The sequence below is a fragment of the Phalacrocorax carbo genome, chromosome 9, assembly GCF_963921805.1.
Source record: "Phalacrocorax carbo chromosome 9, bPhaCar2.1, whole genome shotgun sequence".
Taxonomy (NCBI): domain Eukaryota; kingdom Metazoa; phylum Chordata; class Aves; order Suliformes; family Phalacrocoracidae; genus Phalacrocorax; species Phalacrocorax carbo.
The window spans coordinates 19,140,445-19,159,896 of NC_087521.1; the positions used below are offsets into that span (position 1 = coordinate 19,140,445).

The following is a 19,452-nucleotide window of genomic DNA, read 5'->3' on the forward strand; positions in this document are numbered from 1 at the left end:
GTCGGTTTCAAAGCCTGACTCACTTTGCTTGTGGATGGGACTCCACACATGGAACAAGCCAAAAGACATGCAACATCACAAAAGCAGGAGGAAGTAGGGGATGGTCACAAATAAGTGATGTCTGAACAGTCCTGATTTATGTTTCAGCTAATAGTTTACACTTCAAAAAAATTAAAAAGAAAAAAAATCTCCATTACTTTACTGACTGGATATTAAATAAACTCTGATATGCTGCAAAGAAATCCCCCTCCTCTGTTTCATATAAAATGATGCTATCAAAAACGTGGGGAAGAGACACTACCTTTCTGGAGTACTTTGCCCTCTCTCAAAGACTCTTTTCCAGCTAGGGCTCTTTCTGACAAAGGGAGCAACTAAGTACAGCACCCAGGTAGTAGACCAGTCATAATCCTGATTGTGATCAGTTCATGAATAACCTTAAAAGCAACAGAATCATAAGCCACTAGCTGCCAAAAAAAGTTATTAAAACATGTTTAAAAACAAACAGTAGAAAAAATGTATTGTTTTCCCCTTTGGTTTTATGGCACTCGGTGCTGTGAGAACCATTGCAACAAGATGAATTTAAAAACAAACGGCATCCTCCTCTTCACTGGAAAATATTAGAGCACTGCCACTGACTTTACAATACCGAATACCATACTTCCAAGTCTGTTAAAGAAGGGACTGACCCTGTGCAATGCTTAATTCCTGCTGAAAAAAAGCAGAGAAGGATGCTCATCATCGAGTAAAGGCATCATCATTGCCACCCGCCAGTCCACCAGCCTTGAGACCCTCTATCAATTAAAAAAAAAACAAACAACAAATCAAGCAAGACTGTTCAAACGATCACATGATAAACTGCTTCAAAATCTAGTCTTGCCATCCTCATGCTACCACTGCAGTGCTTGTGCACACTCAGCGCAGTGTTGGATTAAAACCTTTTCTTAAATGCACCCACTGAGCACAGGTATTTCTTAAGAGGAATGGCACAGTGGCGTGTCCACAGTATTACTGCTCTTCTACTTGAAAAATGGGAAAGTGCTTTAGGTTTCAGGGAATGGACCTCATGTCTGGTTTCTTTACAGAAGAAACAGCAGAGTATTATCCATTTCTGAAAGGTAAGGCTGAAAGGTGGAAAATGTAAGAGTGATATATAATTCCACAGTTCCTATTCATCTAAATGCTCGTCTGTAGAGTTTGCTGAAATAAGAAACAGGCTTCTGTGAACCAGTGACAGGACAATGCTAGAAGGTAGCAAATGAATCAGTCATCCCAAATGTTCTTATTTACAGTATTTTCAAAGAAATGTCTATAATAGAAGGCCCAGTTAGAAAAGGAAGCCTCTTGCCAACCTCTTTTGCTCAACGAAATTATTTTCTCCTAGATTTTCGAGTACCTTTATGATCCATAAATTATATTCAGAACCCAGAGGGAATACACAAAGCCCCTTCAATTATTAATAACTAAATGCAATGTCATTCACGATTGTGCAGCAAGCCAGCTGCATTTACTCTGTGATGGTTTGCCACTGCAGGGGTTGTCATTAGAGGATGCCAAATGCTTAAAAGAAGAAATCATCCATACTAAACTAGTTGTAAGGTGAATTTATAACCAACTCCTTAAGATCAGTCATTACAAGGAAGCATGTGATGCATTTTAAGTGACAGGTTATTCATTTTTAGGGTAAATTTACATTTAAATATGTTAAAAATTATCATAAATTAGCATAAAATTAAAGTTACTTGATTTTACTAGGCATCTAATAGTCAGAGCAATGTGGCTCAATAAAAATCACATGCTACTAATTTTCCATTAAAAAAACAGCAATAAATTCTTACTCCAAGGAAACAAACACAGGACAGAATAGGTGGGAACTCAAAGGGGGATTCCTACTCACTAGGTTACTAGTGAACAGGCTCCCAACAAATAGGCTTTAAATCAAGATGCCCATTTTCATGTTACAGTATCTACTCCTATTTGTTAGTTTGTACTGAGAGACTATCAATACAAGGAAAGCTACGGTTCCATGGAGCAGAGCAACCACATGCCAAAAAGACACCCCTGATTTGCCCTGCTCTTGAGTCTCTAGTGCTTGCTTTTACAGAAAAGGGCTATAATTTGGATTCAAAAGCTCTGCACCATGGGACTTACTCCAGATCCCAATCCTTTCAAGAAAGCACAAAAATAGAATGAAAGGCCTGGGGATTACAGAAGCAATGTCCTCAGGGAAGGTGCACTACTACGGAGTTAGCATCCCATAGGGAGTGATTGCAAAGAGGGATGATGACAAAGGAAACCAGAAGACCACAGAAAGGTGAAAAAAAGAAATCACTTTAAAATATGGGAGGAAAGGAAATACCAATACACTTCAGAAGAAAGGCATCTATGGTGGAACTGGTCAGGAAATGGATAGCATTTGCATGTCAGAAAAATCTTTGGCTTTCACTTACATTTTGAAAGATTTCCAACCAGTTCTGCTTGGGGAAATAAAAAAGGAAGAGAAAGCAGGTCAAGGAGAGAATTAGCAAAGGATATCCGCAGAAATGAGTTATACAGGCAGAGTGTTTTAGGATAGTCACAAGATCAAAAGTCATGTACCCTGTAAGTACAGTAATCTGGTTAGTATCTTGATACACAATAGCTCAAACATAATATTTGAAGAATTGCTTATAACTGATAACAGTAGATTAGTAAGAGTTGAATAAACCACTCACATTCCACATGCACCTCTGAGACATTCTGAAGCTTTGTATTTCTCTTATACAGTCACTTACTCACTAAGAAATGAATCTGTGATCTACTTAGTTCATTCTAGATCATCAGTGGACACAACTTTCCTGGGTTTCAGGGGACAGATTTTGGCCAGCTGAATCTAATTTTGCTCACAGATCTGGTTGTAACTCTAACTTCATTACTGAAACAATAAGAGAGTTTTAGAACAAGTACTTGCTCCGATGTTTGGATTATTTTTAAATTACAGAGGGTAAGAAAAGGTATTTAAGAATTCTGTGCTTACTACAACGAGGGGAAATTTATTTCAACTAATACCTTATCTTTTCCCCATTTCTTTGTTCAGAACTTCATTTCAAAATTTCCAGAAACTGATGTATTTTTGAATGTTTTAAAGCAGTGGCTTGCCTTTCCATCCTACTGACATGGACTATTTTATTTGCTTGAGGGATCTTAACCATAGTTACACAGACAAAAGTACCATGCACAGATTCTTTTCAAAGCACTTCAGTTTGGCTGTCGCACAATGACACAACCCTTGAGCACTGTAGAGGTAAGTTTGGACTTTTGAAAGCTCAACTCCATTCTCATTGTTAATGGAAAGGAGTTCTGCTACTAATGGCATCAGGGGCCAGGTGGGACTCATGGCAGCCGGATCTCAAGTCAGTAAGGAAATAATGTCCTTTGCACAGTGTCAGTGCCTCTGCCTTTGAAGGGTCCTCCTCAGTATGAGATGAAAGTAAGTCTCAGTGATTTTACCAAGGGCAGACAGATCTTCCTCAAATTTCTCTACTAGCTTTTAAAGAAGATAGGTAATCACATTCTGTTTGCAAAATGGCAGGAAGTTTTGCTGAAAAATACTTACTGTATTCCACACCACAGACAGGTATATTCCTTTGATAGACAAAGCAAACCTATGTGGAGTTTAAATATCACCTTATCTATCACTGATCCTTCTGGATGACAGATATTGTATATGCATAGGTGACAGTTTTGATAGGTAATTGGAAACAGGCCGTTAAAAGACAGAAAGAAAGCAGTACAAGTAAGTTGGGTTTGTGGATTTTGACAGGTTCCAAGTTTGCTAAAAAAAGAAAATAACACTCTTTTTTACTGTATCGGATAATATAATTTCAAAGGGAAATTCAGGACAGTCAGAACAACTTTTAGCTACAGGTAGCTGAACTGTTACTTAAAACCAGTACATACCAGCAGACAGGAGGATGAGCAAGCATATGACAAGTAAGTAGTGCTCACTTGGTGTATGATGAGATTCTATCAGGAGTGATTGAGTTAAAAGTCAACAACAGCAAGTCGGTTATGCTATTGATAGAAGCTCTTACAAAGGTACTTCACAGCATAATTGTATGCAAAGGACCACAATAAATGAGTCATGAACTGCCAGCAGAAAGAGCACTTTTCCAGTATCAACAGCAGATTTGAAGTTAAGACAAATACAGCCCTCTGCATTTGCAAAGAAGGATAATCAAGTCAGCCAGTATTTTTGCCCTTTAGTTACTAAAGAATTCTTTCAGTTCCCAAGGATAACTCATCCTGCCTGTTACAGGTGGGAAAGGGAATACAATGCAATAAGGATGATTTGGGGTTTGTTAAGCTGACTATGCCAGTAATAAGCAAAAACATTAAGTATATACAACTAAGAATTTATAAAAGGAAGTACCTACTGGTTCCTTTACCTAAGCAAAATTAATAATTTGCAGATAATGTAAATATATAATTTTACTTGTGTTTTGGCATCTATACTGCACGTTATTTATGTTTGGTTTATTTAATCACTGCTGAATGGCTGCTTCAAGGGAGGCAAAAATAAAGCCAGCATGAGAAATAAAGTCACGATAATGAAAGCTAGGCTTGAAAAATAATCTAGTAATTGCCCTATAAAGTGAAAATAATAATAAATAACAATCTTCCATCTTTGAATAAAGTTAGGCACAAGACTCACTCTTGTCACTCCCCAGTGATCAGGAGCTGCACAAGGAACTGCTGCATTAATAGCATAAGAACAGGTATTTTAAGATCTACTCATGACGAAGTAGGTAAGGTTTGTTTGCATTTTTGGGTTTGTTTTTCTTTTTTTAATTCAACCCCCCCCCGGCAAATAAATGAAGAGCAGGAGCTCTGCCAGTGCAGATGCACTTGCTTTCCCTACGAAAAGGGAACATTTGGTCTTGGAAACCTGAATGGAAAGTTTATTTACTTAGGGAAATTCCCTGGGAAACTTGTGTTTGTAATGCATAGATAATTGTAAAATTCCTTGAGAAGCTACACTTTTGGTAAGAAAGAAAGGAGGGAAAAAAAAAAAAGGAAAACTACCAAGTAATTTTGCATTAATGGCTATTTTTAACCTGAAATAATTTAAAAACACAAAGTATTTCTAACAAGCACTACTGAAAGTAATTTATCCTATTACCTAGGCATAAATGGCATATAAAGAAGTTTTGCCTAAGTTTTCAACTAGTCTGAAACAACAGCTTGGATTCATTCTGGGGAAATATGAGCTAAAAAAGGCAGTTAAGCAATGGAGTCTACACTATCCTCCATCCTGACATTTCTGATGCATCGACAAAGAGAATGGCAAATCCAGCCAAAGCATCCTTACTGGGACTGGCTCTGCTCAGCTCTTCCCAAATCCTAAAGATTTTACCTGCTCCTTAAGGTTTCCCACCAAGGTGGCTCTTAACTCTTCCCTCTTATTCACCCCCATCTCATGTGTATTTGCTGGTAGTTATGGGATGGGGTCTTCATTTGGCCTTCCCATCAGAACAGACCACTGAACAGGCCATTAAGCCCTGTGGGCCAAGACCAGTAGCACCTTAATCTGGTCAAAAAAAAAAAAAAAAGGAAGCATGGCCTACACAGTACAAAAAGCACTGGAGACCAGAGCTCCATAAACCCTGGATTACCTGGGAGCCCAAATGAATGCTGTTCAGTGGCCTCTGTAGCAGTGAGCATTTGGAGCAGAGGAAAAGAAAAAAAATAAAGGCCTAATGCATAAAAAAGAACAAGGGTGTTTTGTAAAACATCTTTTGCAGAATAACCCGGACCACATTACAAAGCCTATACCACACAGCTGATGAAATTCTCTGGAGTGAAAATCCATCACCCTCATCTCAGTGGATGTGCGCATGTCAGGTAGATGAGGCTTAGGCTCAGCGGGTCTATCGCACTGCGGCAGGACACGGACATAGCCACAAACCACTCATACACTACGGACAACCAAAGGAAATTACAAACATCATGGTGGAGGCTGTTTGCTGAATGTACTGAAATAGCCATTCAAACAGCTCTAATATTATATCAGCTCCCAGGCTTGTGCTCTTCCAAAGGGTTGGTGTAACTGGTAACACCTTACTCGTGTGGAAGGTGATTATATATGATAAAGCTTCTTGCACCTTGCTAAGATGCACGTTGGCAGATGCATTGGCCACTTTGATAGAGACTATGCCTACCAAACTGGACACAGAAGTCCTTCTAAGTAAATATTTAAAAGGTATTTAACAATGGAGGTACGTAGTAAGAGCAAGAGCTCACCTTCAAAGCACAACCAACTCCTTGCTGCATGTAACGCTCTACTGGCTTTGCTTGCTTTCATTTAATGCCTTTTTAAGTCAGCATTTTCTTTTCTACATATCCGGACTATCACTGCATTTGCTTTTAGATTCTCTCAGGGAACTGTATGGGGATATGGTCTGCCAAAAATATATATGATGGATCTCATGTTAGAGACACGCTACATGCTGTGCAGCTTTGAAGCGTTATTTTTCCCTGCTGTCTTCGGGTGGGTCTTAGACTTGTCAGCCACAACATGGAAAATATGGATGGTAAACAAGCTAAAAGTGGTGTGAATAAAGTAAATAAAAAGCTACTGTCAAAACACATCCAATTATGCTCTGCTGTGGAGACTTAGCACCAGAGGATGATTTTCAAAGTAAAAATAGTGTGGGATGCCTTTTCCATTTGTAGATCAGTTTGGAGCGAAAGGCCTATTTGTGCAATTTAAGCCAAATGCACTATAACATAATGATGCTCTCCTCAATTGCTGTCCTTTATCCATGGAAAGCGGTGGATTTGTTGTGTCTGTGAAATACTTTTCAGTAAGGTTTTTTAATCCAAACTACTTAATTCGATCGTACTTCATTTTGTATATAAAACCCGAAGTAATTACATGGAATTACATGAGAACAGCAACACATTGATACCTTGTGCAGGAACAAAATAGGCTAATACATGTACTGTTGAAAAAGAACAGCACAGTAACTTTCCAACCGATGGGATCTAACACATCAGAAATCACAGATTTCAGCATCTTAGTCCCATGCTATGGCTTTGGCCTCCTTTCTGAAAACAGGTTAGTCAAGACACTCCACCTAATTGCAACTGCAAATTTAACCCAAGACCAAACTTTTTGTTACTCTCTTTTGACACTAATGGCAGTCTGCACAACAGGACAACATACTGCAAGTTATTCACATGTGGTTTGGGGGATAACAAAACCAAAGACCACTAAGATACTGAGGAAATAAACAGCTCAGGGAGCAAGGAAGTGCCAATAGAAGACCAGCACCTTACAGAAGAACCTGTAACTCCTGCATATGGCAACTAAAGAAAAACAGTTAAGAGGTTTAATTTATTATGCAAGGACCCACTACCAAGAAAATATGAGGTCCTCTATATGAATGATGAACCCCACCTTTTTTAGGCTGTTTTAGGCCTTTCATTTGGAGCACCAAAGGAACTCTTCTCAAGAAAATATGCATTTGAGAAAAAACTTCTCAGAAAGAAGCTGTCTGGCTTCTTAATATATAGGCAGAGGCACATAATTTCTGCAGATAACTGTAACAGTAGACTGCACCACCTCCCAGCAGACCTACCTCCTGGTGAAAGCTGGAAGGGGAAATCAACCTTCTTGCACGTGAATAGGTCTAAAACATCCCCTGCCAGCCTGACTGGAGCATCTCTGTCTATGCAGGAATGACAGCTCCATGTGAGCAGTACTCCTGCTCTTAACTGCAACAGAAGGTTGCGCGGATGCTGTGGTAAATTCCCCCTGCTGCACATGATAAGTAGAAGTTATTTTCATGAGATGCCATGAAAGCTCAATATGACAGGTCCTATTTAGCCCTGTGTATCTGAGGAGAGGGGTAAGCACCAAGAAACAGGGTGTCATTTTTACAGTAACTGATAACAGAAGTATCCAGTTTTGAGAGGACCAGCTGATGTTCTAAGAGGCATCATGCATCCAGACTGACCTATTCTGAATCTTAATATCCCCAAGAGCAACAAGACAAAACTGCCTGCTAAACTTGTGCTACTGCAGAGTCCCCTAACTTCTCAAAAACTTTCAAAGGTTCTTCCCATGCCCTGCCTACCCCCTTTTCAAGAATTAGAAGAGGGGATATTACAGGAGCCCTTAAATACAAGCAGACATCATGCAGACCAGGAATATATTCATAGCAAGCTATTTCTTATACTGCCTTAGGCTGAAGAAGAGAACAAGAATTAGAAATGCCTGCATTAACTAATTATAAATGCTTTTCTCTGAGAGAGAGCAAAAAGAACATAAGCAAGGGAGGGGTAAATTCACTAATTTCCCAAATCTACATTAGCAGGTAGCTGGTAAAGATCCTGTTCTACCTGCTGGGAAAAAACATGAGAAGTAGTCCTCAGAAAATGCATAAAATTTAACTATATACAGCCTTACAGCATAGCAATTTGATGATATCTACACAGAAGAAAGTTTTCAAGTGGCCTGTAAGGAAGAAACAGTTCTATCTCCTTGAGTCAGCCCTGATTATGAAACAGGGTCTAAGCAGGAAATGCAGATAAACCAGGACCAGCAGGACCATGACTGTGGGAACAGTGACCTTCCATTTGGGGACACTGAAATTGTAAGGGAACAGCTGTTAGTCTAACCTCAGTTCCTGGAAAAATTATGGAGAAGATCATACTGGGTACTACTGAAAAGCATTTAAAGAATAATGCAACCATCAGGCACAGTCAACACAGATTCACAAAGGGAAAGTCCTGCTCAACTAATTTGATAACCTTCTATGATAAGCCCACCTGCCTAGCGGATGAAGGGAAGGAGGTGGATGTAGTTTATCTGGATTTTACTAAGGCTTTTGATACTGTCCCTCACAGCACCCCTCTGGACAAGTTGTCCAGCTGTGGGATGAGTGGGTTCACAGTGTGCTGGGCAAAGAACTGGCTGAAGGGCAGAGCTCAGAGGGTTGTAGTGAATGGGGTGACATCCGGCTGGTGACCGGTCACCAGCGGTGTTGCTCAGGGTTCAGCTGTAGGGCCAGTTCTGTTCAGTATATTTATCAATGTTCTGGATGCAGGAGCTGAATGCACCATTAGCAAGTTTGCTGATAAAACCAAGCTGGGAGGTGCTGTTGACTCTCTTGAGGAACAGGAGGCCTTGCAGGGATCTAGATAGATCGGAGCATTGCGCTATGATTAATGGGATGAAATTTAACAAGTCAAAATGCCGCATTCTGCACCTGGGATGGAGTAATGCCAAGCACAAGTATAAACTGGGAGAGGCGTGGCTGGAGAGCAGCCCTGCAGAAAGGGATCTGAGGGTGCTGGCTGACAGCAGGCTCAGTATGAATCAACAGGGTGCCCAGGCAGCCAAGAGGGCAAACCGCATCCTGGGGTGCATCAAACACAGCACAACGTGCCGGTCAGAAGAGGTGATTATCCCACTGTACTCAGTGTTGGTGCGGCCTCACCTGGAATACTGTGTGCAGTTCTGGGCCCCACAGTTTAAGAAGGATGCGAAGGTCCTTGAACGCATCCAGAGGAGGGCTTCAAAGCTGGTGAAAGGGCTGGAAGAAATGTCCCATGGGGAGCAGCTAAGGCCTTTGGCTTGTCTAGTTTGGAAAAAAGGAGGCTGAGGGGTGACCTCATTGCTCCCTACAGCTTCTGAGGAGGTGACGCGGAGAGGGAGGTGCTGAGCTCTTCTCCCAGTATCCAGCGATAGGACGCATGGGAATGGTTCAAAGCTGCACCAGGGGAGGCTTAGGAAGCATTTATTTACTGAGAGGGTGGTCAAACACTGGAAGGGGCTCCCTAGAGATGTGCTGATGCCCCAAGCCTGTTACTGTTTAAGAGGCATTTGGACAATGCCCTTAACAACATGCTTTAACTTTTGGTGAGCCCTGAGTCAGACAGTTGGACTAGATGATCGCTGTAGGTCCCTTCCAACTGAAATAGTCTATTCTATTCTAACTAAGAGAGAATATTCAGGCCACTATGTTCTCCATTTAGCTTGGACACCTCATATAAATTATATATATGATTAAAGATCCAGTAGTCCCATAGCTTTGCAATTCCCACTGGAGCAGAATACAAGTCCTTGCGGCAAAGCTACTGAAGACAGTTGACCTCCACTGCTAGGAAGGCCAGACTGTGGTAAAGTGAGATGGAGAGGAACTCTGCAGTATTCTGGAGGATGACCCTCAGGGTTGAGTCTCTTCGGTGTGGCAAATGTGAAAAACAACTGAAACAGTCGCCCATCAAAAAATATGGATTTTATTCCAATTAGTATCTTCCTCTCTATGCATTTTAAGCATCAAGAGTACATGGATGTCATAGGTTCTCTTGCTCTCTCTCCATTTACTGGATGGAAATACTGCACCCAAAGGGCTAGACACTGATTGTGAAAAGGAATAAAAAAAAAAAAGAGCAAATGGGAAAAAAATCCCAAGTAAATAATAACAGAATAAGCAGCTATCAAGATACTTTATTTCACTGCTTTGCAGCCATTTACTGAGATCAGAGGGTGTAATTGGAACAGCCCAGCAAAGCAGGATCAGAGCTAATTATGAACCCCCACCCCGAATACCCAACTGCCTGAGCTGAAATAGCTTTTGCAGATACTTAGAGTTCTAAAAGAGAAGGGCACTGGCAGCACACTTGACCAAATTAATCTCTGTTGCGACTGACTGAAAATGGAGCTACACCTGAGGCAAATTGTTCTTCCACCAATAAACCATCACTGCTTTAATTAAAGCAAACCACTGAACCACAGTTCTTATTGCCATCACTAGATGTCTCTTATTGCCCTGCTTTCTGAAAAAGTTGAATATCTTCAAACAATATTTTACCCTTGAATGTTTCAGTATAACCTTGAAATAGAAACTGTAGTGAAAGAAACTGCCTCAGAAAGGCCTAAATTAATAAAAAAATGGCAGCTATATGTTTAGATATCTTTCAGAATTTACTTTAATATTTATATTCTTCTCACTGGTATTTAATCCAGGAAAAAGGTCTTTAGGAAAAGGGAGGGAGAGAGGAGCAGGAAAAAGCATTTGCACTTAGAAGAACCAGGTCACTGTAGGAGGTTCTCACCATAAATCGCCTGCAATTTGAAAGTGAAAATAAAACTGCTTTTTACAAACCAGTGTGCAACAGACAGATATGCCATGACTATCTTGCAAAGAATGATAACTGAAGAATTTTAGTGGCAGAGTTTTATTTCATTTAGAACCTCAGAAGCTTAAGCAAGCAGCAAAGTATCTCTTGACCAGAGTTTACATACACTTTTACATTCTCTGCAAAATACTGATTTATTTCATAAAGATCCCGCAATGAGCCAATCTTACCTTACTGCAACAGCCATGCTTCCTATAGGGTTGATTGGCAATGGCCTGGCTCCAGGAAATATTCCTCTACTCAGAACTCGAGCTCCATTTTGTATCACACCCGGAGGAACTAAAAAAAAAACACAAAACCAACATTTTTTCTTTTAAAGGAAAAGTTAGAAAAAGGTAGGACCAAATGCGGAACTTAAACTTTCCAGTGAATTGAGAAAACATTAGCGAGGCTCATGTAGTACACTGCTTACCTTGAACATCTCAGCCTCAATTCTTGTGAATGCTATACTACTTCCAGTGCTATTTTCATGGCACAAAAAATTTAACAGCAAGCTATGATAACATGGCTTGTGTAAGCCACTGCCAGACCCAGTTGCTGCAGATCTTTCCTTGTACAACCCAATCACTTTTGTTTTGTAATCATCATTCTGTGTCAAAACCAGCCATAAGCATAGATGTAACTATTTCATCTACAGTAAGAAACAATGACCCTTTACAGATAAACAGAATATAAGCACTTCGCTACAAGAACAGAGGTCATAGCTTTTTATCATGCCAGCTTACTTTCTGAGCAGAAATCTCTTGGCCTCTGTCTCCTGCAAAATAAAGCACTAACTACAAACGTCGATTTACCAGGAAAGCAAAGAGAAGAGGCTAAGAAGGCATTAGCTCCATACCACTAATTAGCTCCTCTCTCTTGCCACCGATGACCTCTGTCACCCAGCCTGACCGCAGTCATGCGCCGCCAGCATGCTGCCAGGTCACAGCCTAGTCTCCCCATCCAACGTGGCATGCTGATGCCACCGACACTGAACTGCAAGGGTACTGGCCACTACAGAGGACAGATTTCGCTCCGGCCCTTTAACTTGAACATGTATCGAAAACTGCAGCTCTGGCCAACAAGATTTTAACCTACCACCAAGTACTTCTTTTCTATCCAGGCAGTTTCTGTGGGCTGCTCAGCCAAGGGCAGCTAACCCCCCAGCTGAAGAAACAGCAGAGGAAGCACTACGAAGGCACCACCAAGGGAAGAGTCTGTCCTTAGTACGTCCTCAACATTCTTCTCCTCCACTGTGGGATGCAGGACTACTGAACACAGTCCTTATCCTAGGCACTTACCAGGGACTTAGGTGCAATGCCATTTGCCTGCACAGCTATTTTGTCCTTTCAGGTTGGAACAGTAACCTCCAATAGCCTCAACCCGAACTTGCTGCTTTAACCTCCACAGGTAGCCACTTTTTCTTTACTATAAGTCATCATTCATATTGTAACCTCCCCTGATGGGGAATGTCCAAAAACAGAATGATGATCATTACTCTGGATGCATTATTTTTAAACATATTATATAAGTACATATAAGATAAATGTAAACCATATCACTTCATATACACCTACAGATTTTTATTTTTAAACAAATTACAGGGAGACTAGAAAAATCATTCAGTGTAAGAATCAACACATACACTGTACATGCCCAACTTTAAAAGCTCACACCTGAAAATATTAGTGTAATGAGGCAGAGAAATATAGGCTCAGAAGTACATTATTTCTAAGCTGCTGAGGTAGGTTTCAACTTTCTATCAACACCAAGCCAGATCCAAACCTCCCTTCCTCATATCCTGATGCTCACCTTGCTTCACTCCAGACCACACAGATTAGTTCTGGGAAAATAATCTTCTTTCTCCTGCTGGTGAGAACAAATCACCCCCTAATCAAATCCTGTCACTGTGTTATACCCACCCTGGCTTCTGAGCACCTCTAAAGAATAGGTCATTTATATTTAGGTCCTTAAGCACAGCCTCAAATGGCTAAAATTACAGAACCTACTTTATAACAACTAGGGTCAGCTTTCAATGACCAAAATAATTTTAAAATTTCTTTTGCTATTTATACTTCACTACTTTGTGGGCTTTTTCCTTCAGCACTACATTATGAGAAATCGATCAAATCTGTTTCACTAAGGGGACACTATCTGGCTTTCAATGCTCCGATGTCTGGGTTTGTAGATACTGTAGAGGAATATTATCTTGCTAAAAACTTCAGAATCTGACCATATTATATTTGTTTCAACAGCATGACCTTAACATGGCCAAAATATCAGTGTCATAAAAGAAAAGCAGTCTGCTCAAGGATATGGCTAACCTAAAATGCACAGGTAAGAGGTAAATTCAAAGCAACAGATAAACCTGCTAAATATCAAAAGATTGATAAAGAGACATCATTTCCAATGGACACAGTTTTTCCAACGGCCTTTCAAAAGGGACAGATTTTGTCTTGCACTACACAGTACAGTTTCTCTACATTTACAAAGTCCCATTAAAAGAAATTAACCCGGAGTTTTGACCAAGTAAGATCTGGGAATTTTCTCTTTATTCTGACACAAACCATAGTTTTATATTGAAAAGAAACATTTATGCATACACACAGAGCCAAGTGTCAGTTAGCTATGGTTGTTGCCTAAATACATATATATATATCTATGTATCTACATATAAAACTTCAAAGCAAACAGACTGACAGTTCTACCGCAGCAAAAGAGCAATAGACTCCTTGATGCCCAAACTCTTCTTTCCATGGTTACCTAATTATCCTGGTCTGTTGGCAGAGTTAGCTGATGCTTATCTTATTCTTTTTGCTCTCCTACCCTCTCTTTCTGCCTTATTGACAACTCCTATTGCTTGTTTAAAAAATCTCGTTCACTTCCTCATCACTTTTCTAAAAAAACTCCGTCTTCCCTTCTTTACCTTCTCTGAGTTTCCTTTTTTCCCTGCACTCCTATATTTATAAAAATACACTGCCAAGTCTCATCACTTAGTCTTTCTACATATTGACATCCCCACTCGAACACATCTCCATCTTCCTCAACGTTTTGCAGGTTTCTAAGTCACACTGTGCTGTTCAGGAATATTCTCTTCAAAAGCTTCACATTTGAAAACATCCCCGCATCAACACACACACTCCACATCTTCCCTTCAGGAATTAAGAACTGTTTTGGGGAAAAAAAAAAAAAAAAAAAAAAAAGAAAAAAAAAGAAGGAAAAGTAGAAGTTTGCTGTCCTCTGAAAAGATCCCCAAAGAGACAACTTGGTACCTATTCCTGCCTATGAAACTCACATCAATTATGTCTGGTCTGTTCAGTGCGCCACCACCCATTGAAAGGCTTCAATAGGACTATTTGTGCCAGAAGAGGCCTTAGCTTTTCCCTTACAGCTCTGTATACTGAAATCGCCACTCAGAATTCAATAACTATTTCAGCTTGCAACAGCGGTGTTATTGCTACTGATTTTTATTCTTGTTTCCCAAAACTCTCTGAATTACAATGCAGCAATACCACTACATCACTAACTGAGTTATGCAGACAGACAAACAGATGTAAGGGATCAACTGAAGGACATGGGGATGATGCAGTGTATCCTTTCAGTGAACATCTGGAACCACAATGAAAAAAAAACCCACAACCCATCACAACTGGCTGGTAAATCAGTTCCCATGGCATTCTAAACCTACAATGAAACGCAGGATCAAAATAATTCAGTGGTAGAAGTTATCCACATAACCAGTGTACCACAAGACTGATCTCTATTGCTCATGCATGTCTACTTACAGCATTTAAAGCAACAATGCCCGTCCTTCCCAAAATGATACTGTTTATTTTTAAAAATTTATGTATATAAACTGCTAACACATTGTCCCTGGTACCCAGACACTTTCCCTGCCATTCTGCAGGCTGTATGAAGATGGCTACTTATTATCCCAGGAATTATTTTTACATGTTGGTACTTTTGAAGGGTTGTGGATTATTTACTGGAAAATATGTGGTGCTTTTATTCCAAAGATACATTTATGCCTCACAAGCTTTAATTATGTTTCAAAACCATACTTTGAGGTGAGTTATTTATATTTTAGATTGAAGATTCAAGGTGTGGATGTAAGATAATTTACTCTAAGCCATATCATCAATCAGTGCCAGTCTGGACTAACACCTTACAGTCCAGACTCCTCTTTTCTAATGCTTCTTTAACCAACAGTACAGGCAGGTGACATGGTTCCCAATTCCTAAGGAGAAGTGTGAAATGTAATTTACACCTTTTCTGTGCAAGTGACAAGAGACATTTATGTCTGAGAAACTCAGCTCAAGAAAACAATGCAAAAAGATCTGTGCATCTCTTTGGTATCGGTTTCCTCTTTCACAAAATGCTCCTAGTGAAATGCATAGAGTCTGAAACAACAAAATCATTATTCACCTTTCAGCTTTCATCACTGCTATGTCTTCAAGGAGGCGTTGGACCTCATTCTGCTCTCAGGGCGCTTAAACCAGGAAATACTTCCACTGGAGTAGAGTTAAACAGTGTACAGAGAATCTGCCCCTAATCTGCTGCATGAATGGGGAAACAATTTTTTACTCTTACACTGCTCTGGTGGAATTCCACAACCTCAGTAAGATCTGTGGTATTTCAAGTCTCCACTGGCTAACTGTGGAGAGGAGCAACACATCCAACATCAAAAATCAAGACCACAACTCTGAAATTCCCCAAGGGGGAAAACAATTCGTCTTTTGCAGCAAACTTTCACATTACAGTTTAACAGACGATAAAGTGAATGCCATGTAGGAAAACATACCATAATCTGAATCGATCAAAAACACTATGTTCAGATAGTGTTAAAAAGACCCAACAGAAGCCCTCAAAAATCCAGTGTTGTTTTGTGGCCCATATTCAGCCTCTGAAGGTGGAAAATAAGTAGAAGGCCACATGATCACTCCACAGCCCGTGCAGGACTGTTTTAATTCAGAGCACGGACTTGTGTGCACATTAGCTTAGTCGAATATCCCAAACTATTGACTTCTTTCATCACATCCCTCAACAGACTGCATCCATAATCTCTTACTTGCAAGTGTTTGTGCAGGTAAAGCAAGCTTCCCCATCCAGCTGAGCTAACAACTTCATCCAAGACCTTCACAACAATCAGAACTGTTAGACTGGGTCCTTCCCTGAAGATTTGATTTTCTAACACACAATATAGCAATTTGGCAAAACTGAAATGGAAAAGGAGGAGGAAATACTCAATGGATAGAGCATTCAGACACACTGACATCCCAACAGCTCACTAGATAAGGAAACCAACTTCTTGGTTAAATGTTGGCACATGGAAATTAAATGAAATATCAGCACTGAGAGTGATGTGTTGTAAATCAAGGAAAATTAAAAAGAAAGTGGTAACAAACACGTTCTTTATGTCATCTGGGAAACAAGCATACACATCATTAAACTGTCTAGCTCAATGCAGCCAACATTTAGACTAGTGAGGAGGACTGAATAGTATTTATTGAAAGCGAACTTTAAAAAAAGTGGAATACTGGAGTATGAAGGTATCCTGTAGGGACAGACTGGTTCTCTGCCTCTTCTGTCATCACGTGGCACATGCATTTATCTCAGGGCTCTCTTCCCTGACCCATCTCTTGTAGCACAGAAGAAATCATTATAGACATGAGGTACTGAGTTTCTGCTAATATCTGTCAGCTTCAGCTTCTTTCTGCCAATCTCGCTTCCAGGACAGTGTTTAGCAGAATACTTTATCTCAGGCTACAAAAACTGAAAATAGGAAATTACTAATGATGAATAACTGATGGGACATCAGAAATTGCCAAAAGCAAATGTTATCTGCCAAATATGTAACTTTATTCACTTCAACTCTCTTATCCCAAGCATAAATTTGATGCCATCTGCCTAACTTCTTCTATTTTACTGCTCAAGGACAATTTTACAGCTCTTAAATTCTATAGTCTGTAGTCCTAACAAACTGCAAATCAAGAATGCGTCCTTCAACAAGCCATTTACTCTAAACAAAAATTTGAGGGGACAGGGGGAAGGAAGTGTATCCTGATAATCCTATCACACTCACACCTTGTCTAAGGACATCTAATAAAAATAATTCAATCTTCTGAGTTATTTTTTGTATAAGCAGAAAACCATGGCTAGCAATTCCTCATTTTGGCGATGCTGGAACTGCTCAACAACAAACTAAACCATGCTGCTAAATCAAAATACAAGGAGTAGGGATAAAGAAGTAGAAAGTATTTAATAAAAGTAAATTTTCTCTCCAATCCTGTTTCCTCACTTTAATGACTTAATACTAAAACACTGAAGTAAAAAAAAAAAAATCCTCTTTAATAGAAATTGAGGATGTCATTCTCCAAAAAATCCCAGCAACTGGAATGGAAAGTTTCAACCCTATGAAAATTACTTTTCCCAGTTTTCACTTTGATACAGAATTGTCAGCAAAAATAGCTTTATGAAACATTTTACAGTCAATGATTTATCATTTTCTGATGTAAAAAGTTAGGCTGGAAGCTGTCTAGTAAGTTATAATAAGTGACTTGTCCACAAGCAGTACAAACAGAATATTACAGTTATCAAGTTTCATATACAATAAAAATGTCCCAAGAAAATATCACGTTCTATTTGATCCTATTTGGAGGATTTCTCTCTGTTATTATGGCAATTTTATATCATTTTTTTGTCTTGATTCCTGTAAATATATCTTCCGCATATACAAGCCACTTGCATTAGCTTAAAAAGCAAATTTCATCAGGCTACAATTTTAGAAGTAGAGTGTTAGTAGTTCTCTATAGGGAACTACTTCTCCTCCCACCAAATTTAAAATATATGTATCTATTCTGGTTTTTATAGGCTTTGAGACAAAGATTAATGAAGATTTCCAAATGAGAGAGATGTTGATCTCGCCTTTGGAAAGCCTGGTTTTTAAAAAGCACACAGCAAAACTTCATACTCATATCTCCCCAAACATCTTTACCACAGCATTTCACCCCAAAACCAGTGTTGCAAAATCTCCTGAAGGCCACCACTTTCCAGCTATCCTGGCTGAGTAGTGGTGAGCACTATTGAAAACAGAAAATGGATGTTCAGAGCTGAGAGGACTCTCAGTTTCCTGGTTTCTGCCCAGACCCTGTCGGCAAGCACTGTTTATAGCTGTTCCCAGTATTAAACTTCAGCTTGAGCAATGTACTTACATTTGCATGCAATTCCTAAATTATATAGCAATGGGCAAAGGTCTACTTATGAATTCGAAGCTATGTGTAATATTGCCGAGTCAGGAGCTTCTTGAGTTAAATCAAGATTTCCAGTATCATCACTTTGACCGCAGTGTTGTTTCACTAGCAGTAGCAGCGGCAGCAACACGCTACACACACTCCCTTCTTACTGCTCCTTCCCTCAGAGCACATGGTTCCAAGTTCACAGTGACCTCACCAGTTAAGAGGGCATTGCTACTTAAAATGCTTACAGTGACTTGAATCTCCGGAAGTCCAAACACACTGCAAAAGCACCAAAACCAATCTCCATTTCATTCATGGCAAAACACAGTGTTTTGGCAAGACTAAACAACATGCCCTGGATGAGCGTTGGGAATGCTACGCTGGAGTGGCAGCTGGTAACATTTACTTTCAAATCACTGGTAAGAACTGAAGTATTGAAAATCTTAAGTGTACAAAACTAATGCATGGGCTTCATCGGATTAGTAGCCATGACTTCTAAGTTGAGCTTTACCATTTGTTCACTATCTCTTTTTCCTCTGTCCTCTCTGTGAATCAGATTTCCATCAGGGAAAACAGGCCCAGAAATTTGATGCAACTTGCCCAAGATGGCCCAGCCAGTACCCAGTCCCCTGCAGGTCAAGATACAGTTTTCAATATAAGTCATGCATTTTGGAACGAATATTAATGTACTGGCTACTAATAAAATCCAAAGTATTCGTAACTTGTGGTAGCTCTTACAGAAGAAAGCAGGTGTTTCAGTTGCTGCTTCTTTTTAAACTCAATCAAACCACACAAAACTTAATGAAATAAAAGAACTTCCATAAACTGAAGAAAAAAAAGTATTAAATCCATGTTCCTACATGTCCTTCCTTAGCATATCACAGTATCTTTCGTGCTTTATTCTTGGTGCCAGCTGGATTGTATGTTTCAGGAGAGTCTTGCAGAGAGCTGGCTACTTTGAACTTCTGTCTTTAGTTACAGTCTAGAAATATTTACTCTGAAAATACTGCAAAGTGTTAATGTTTTAGAAACTGATTTCTGATGTCAACAC

General features: G+C 39.7%; 1 protein-coding gene across 5 annotated transcripts in view; it reads right to left on the bottom strand.

The window, feature by feature from the left end:
• Positions 1-19,452, bottom strand: part of FOXN3 (forkhead box N3) — a 219,186-nt gene that overhangs the window by 7,583 nt on the left and 192,151 nt on the right. For all 5 annotated transcript variants that reach the window (XM_064460546.1, XM_064460550.1, XM_064460549.1 and 2 more), the window contains one exon: positions 11,358-11,466. In XM_064460546.1, coding sequence (XP_064316616.1) covers positions 11,358-11,466 — 109 coding nt within the window. The remainder of the gene's footprint in view (positions 1-11,357; positions 11,467-19,452) is intronic.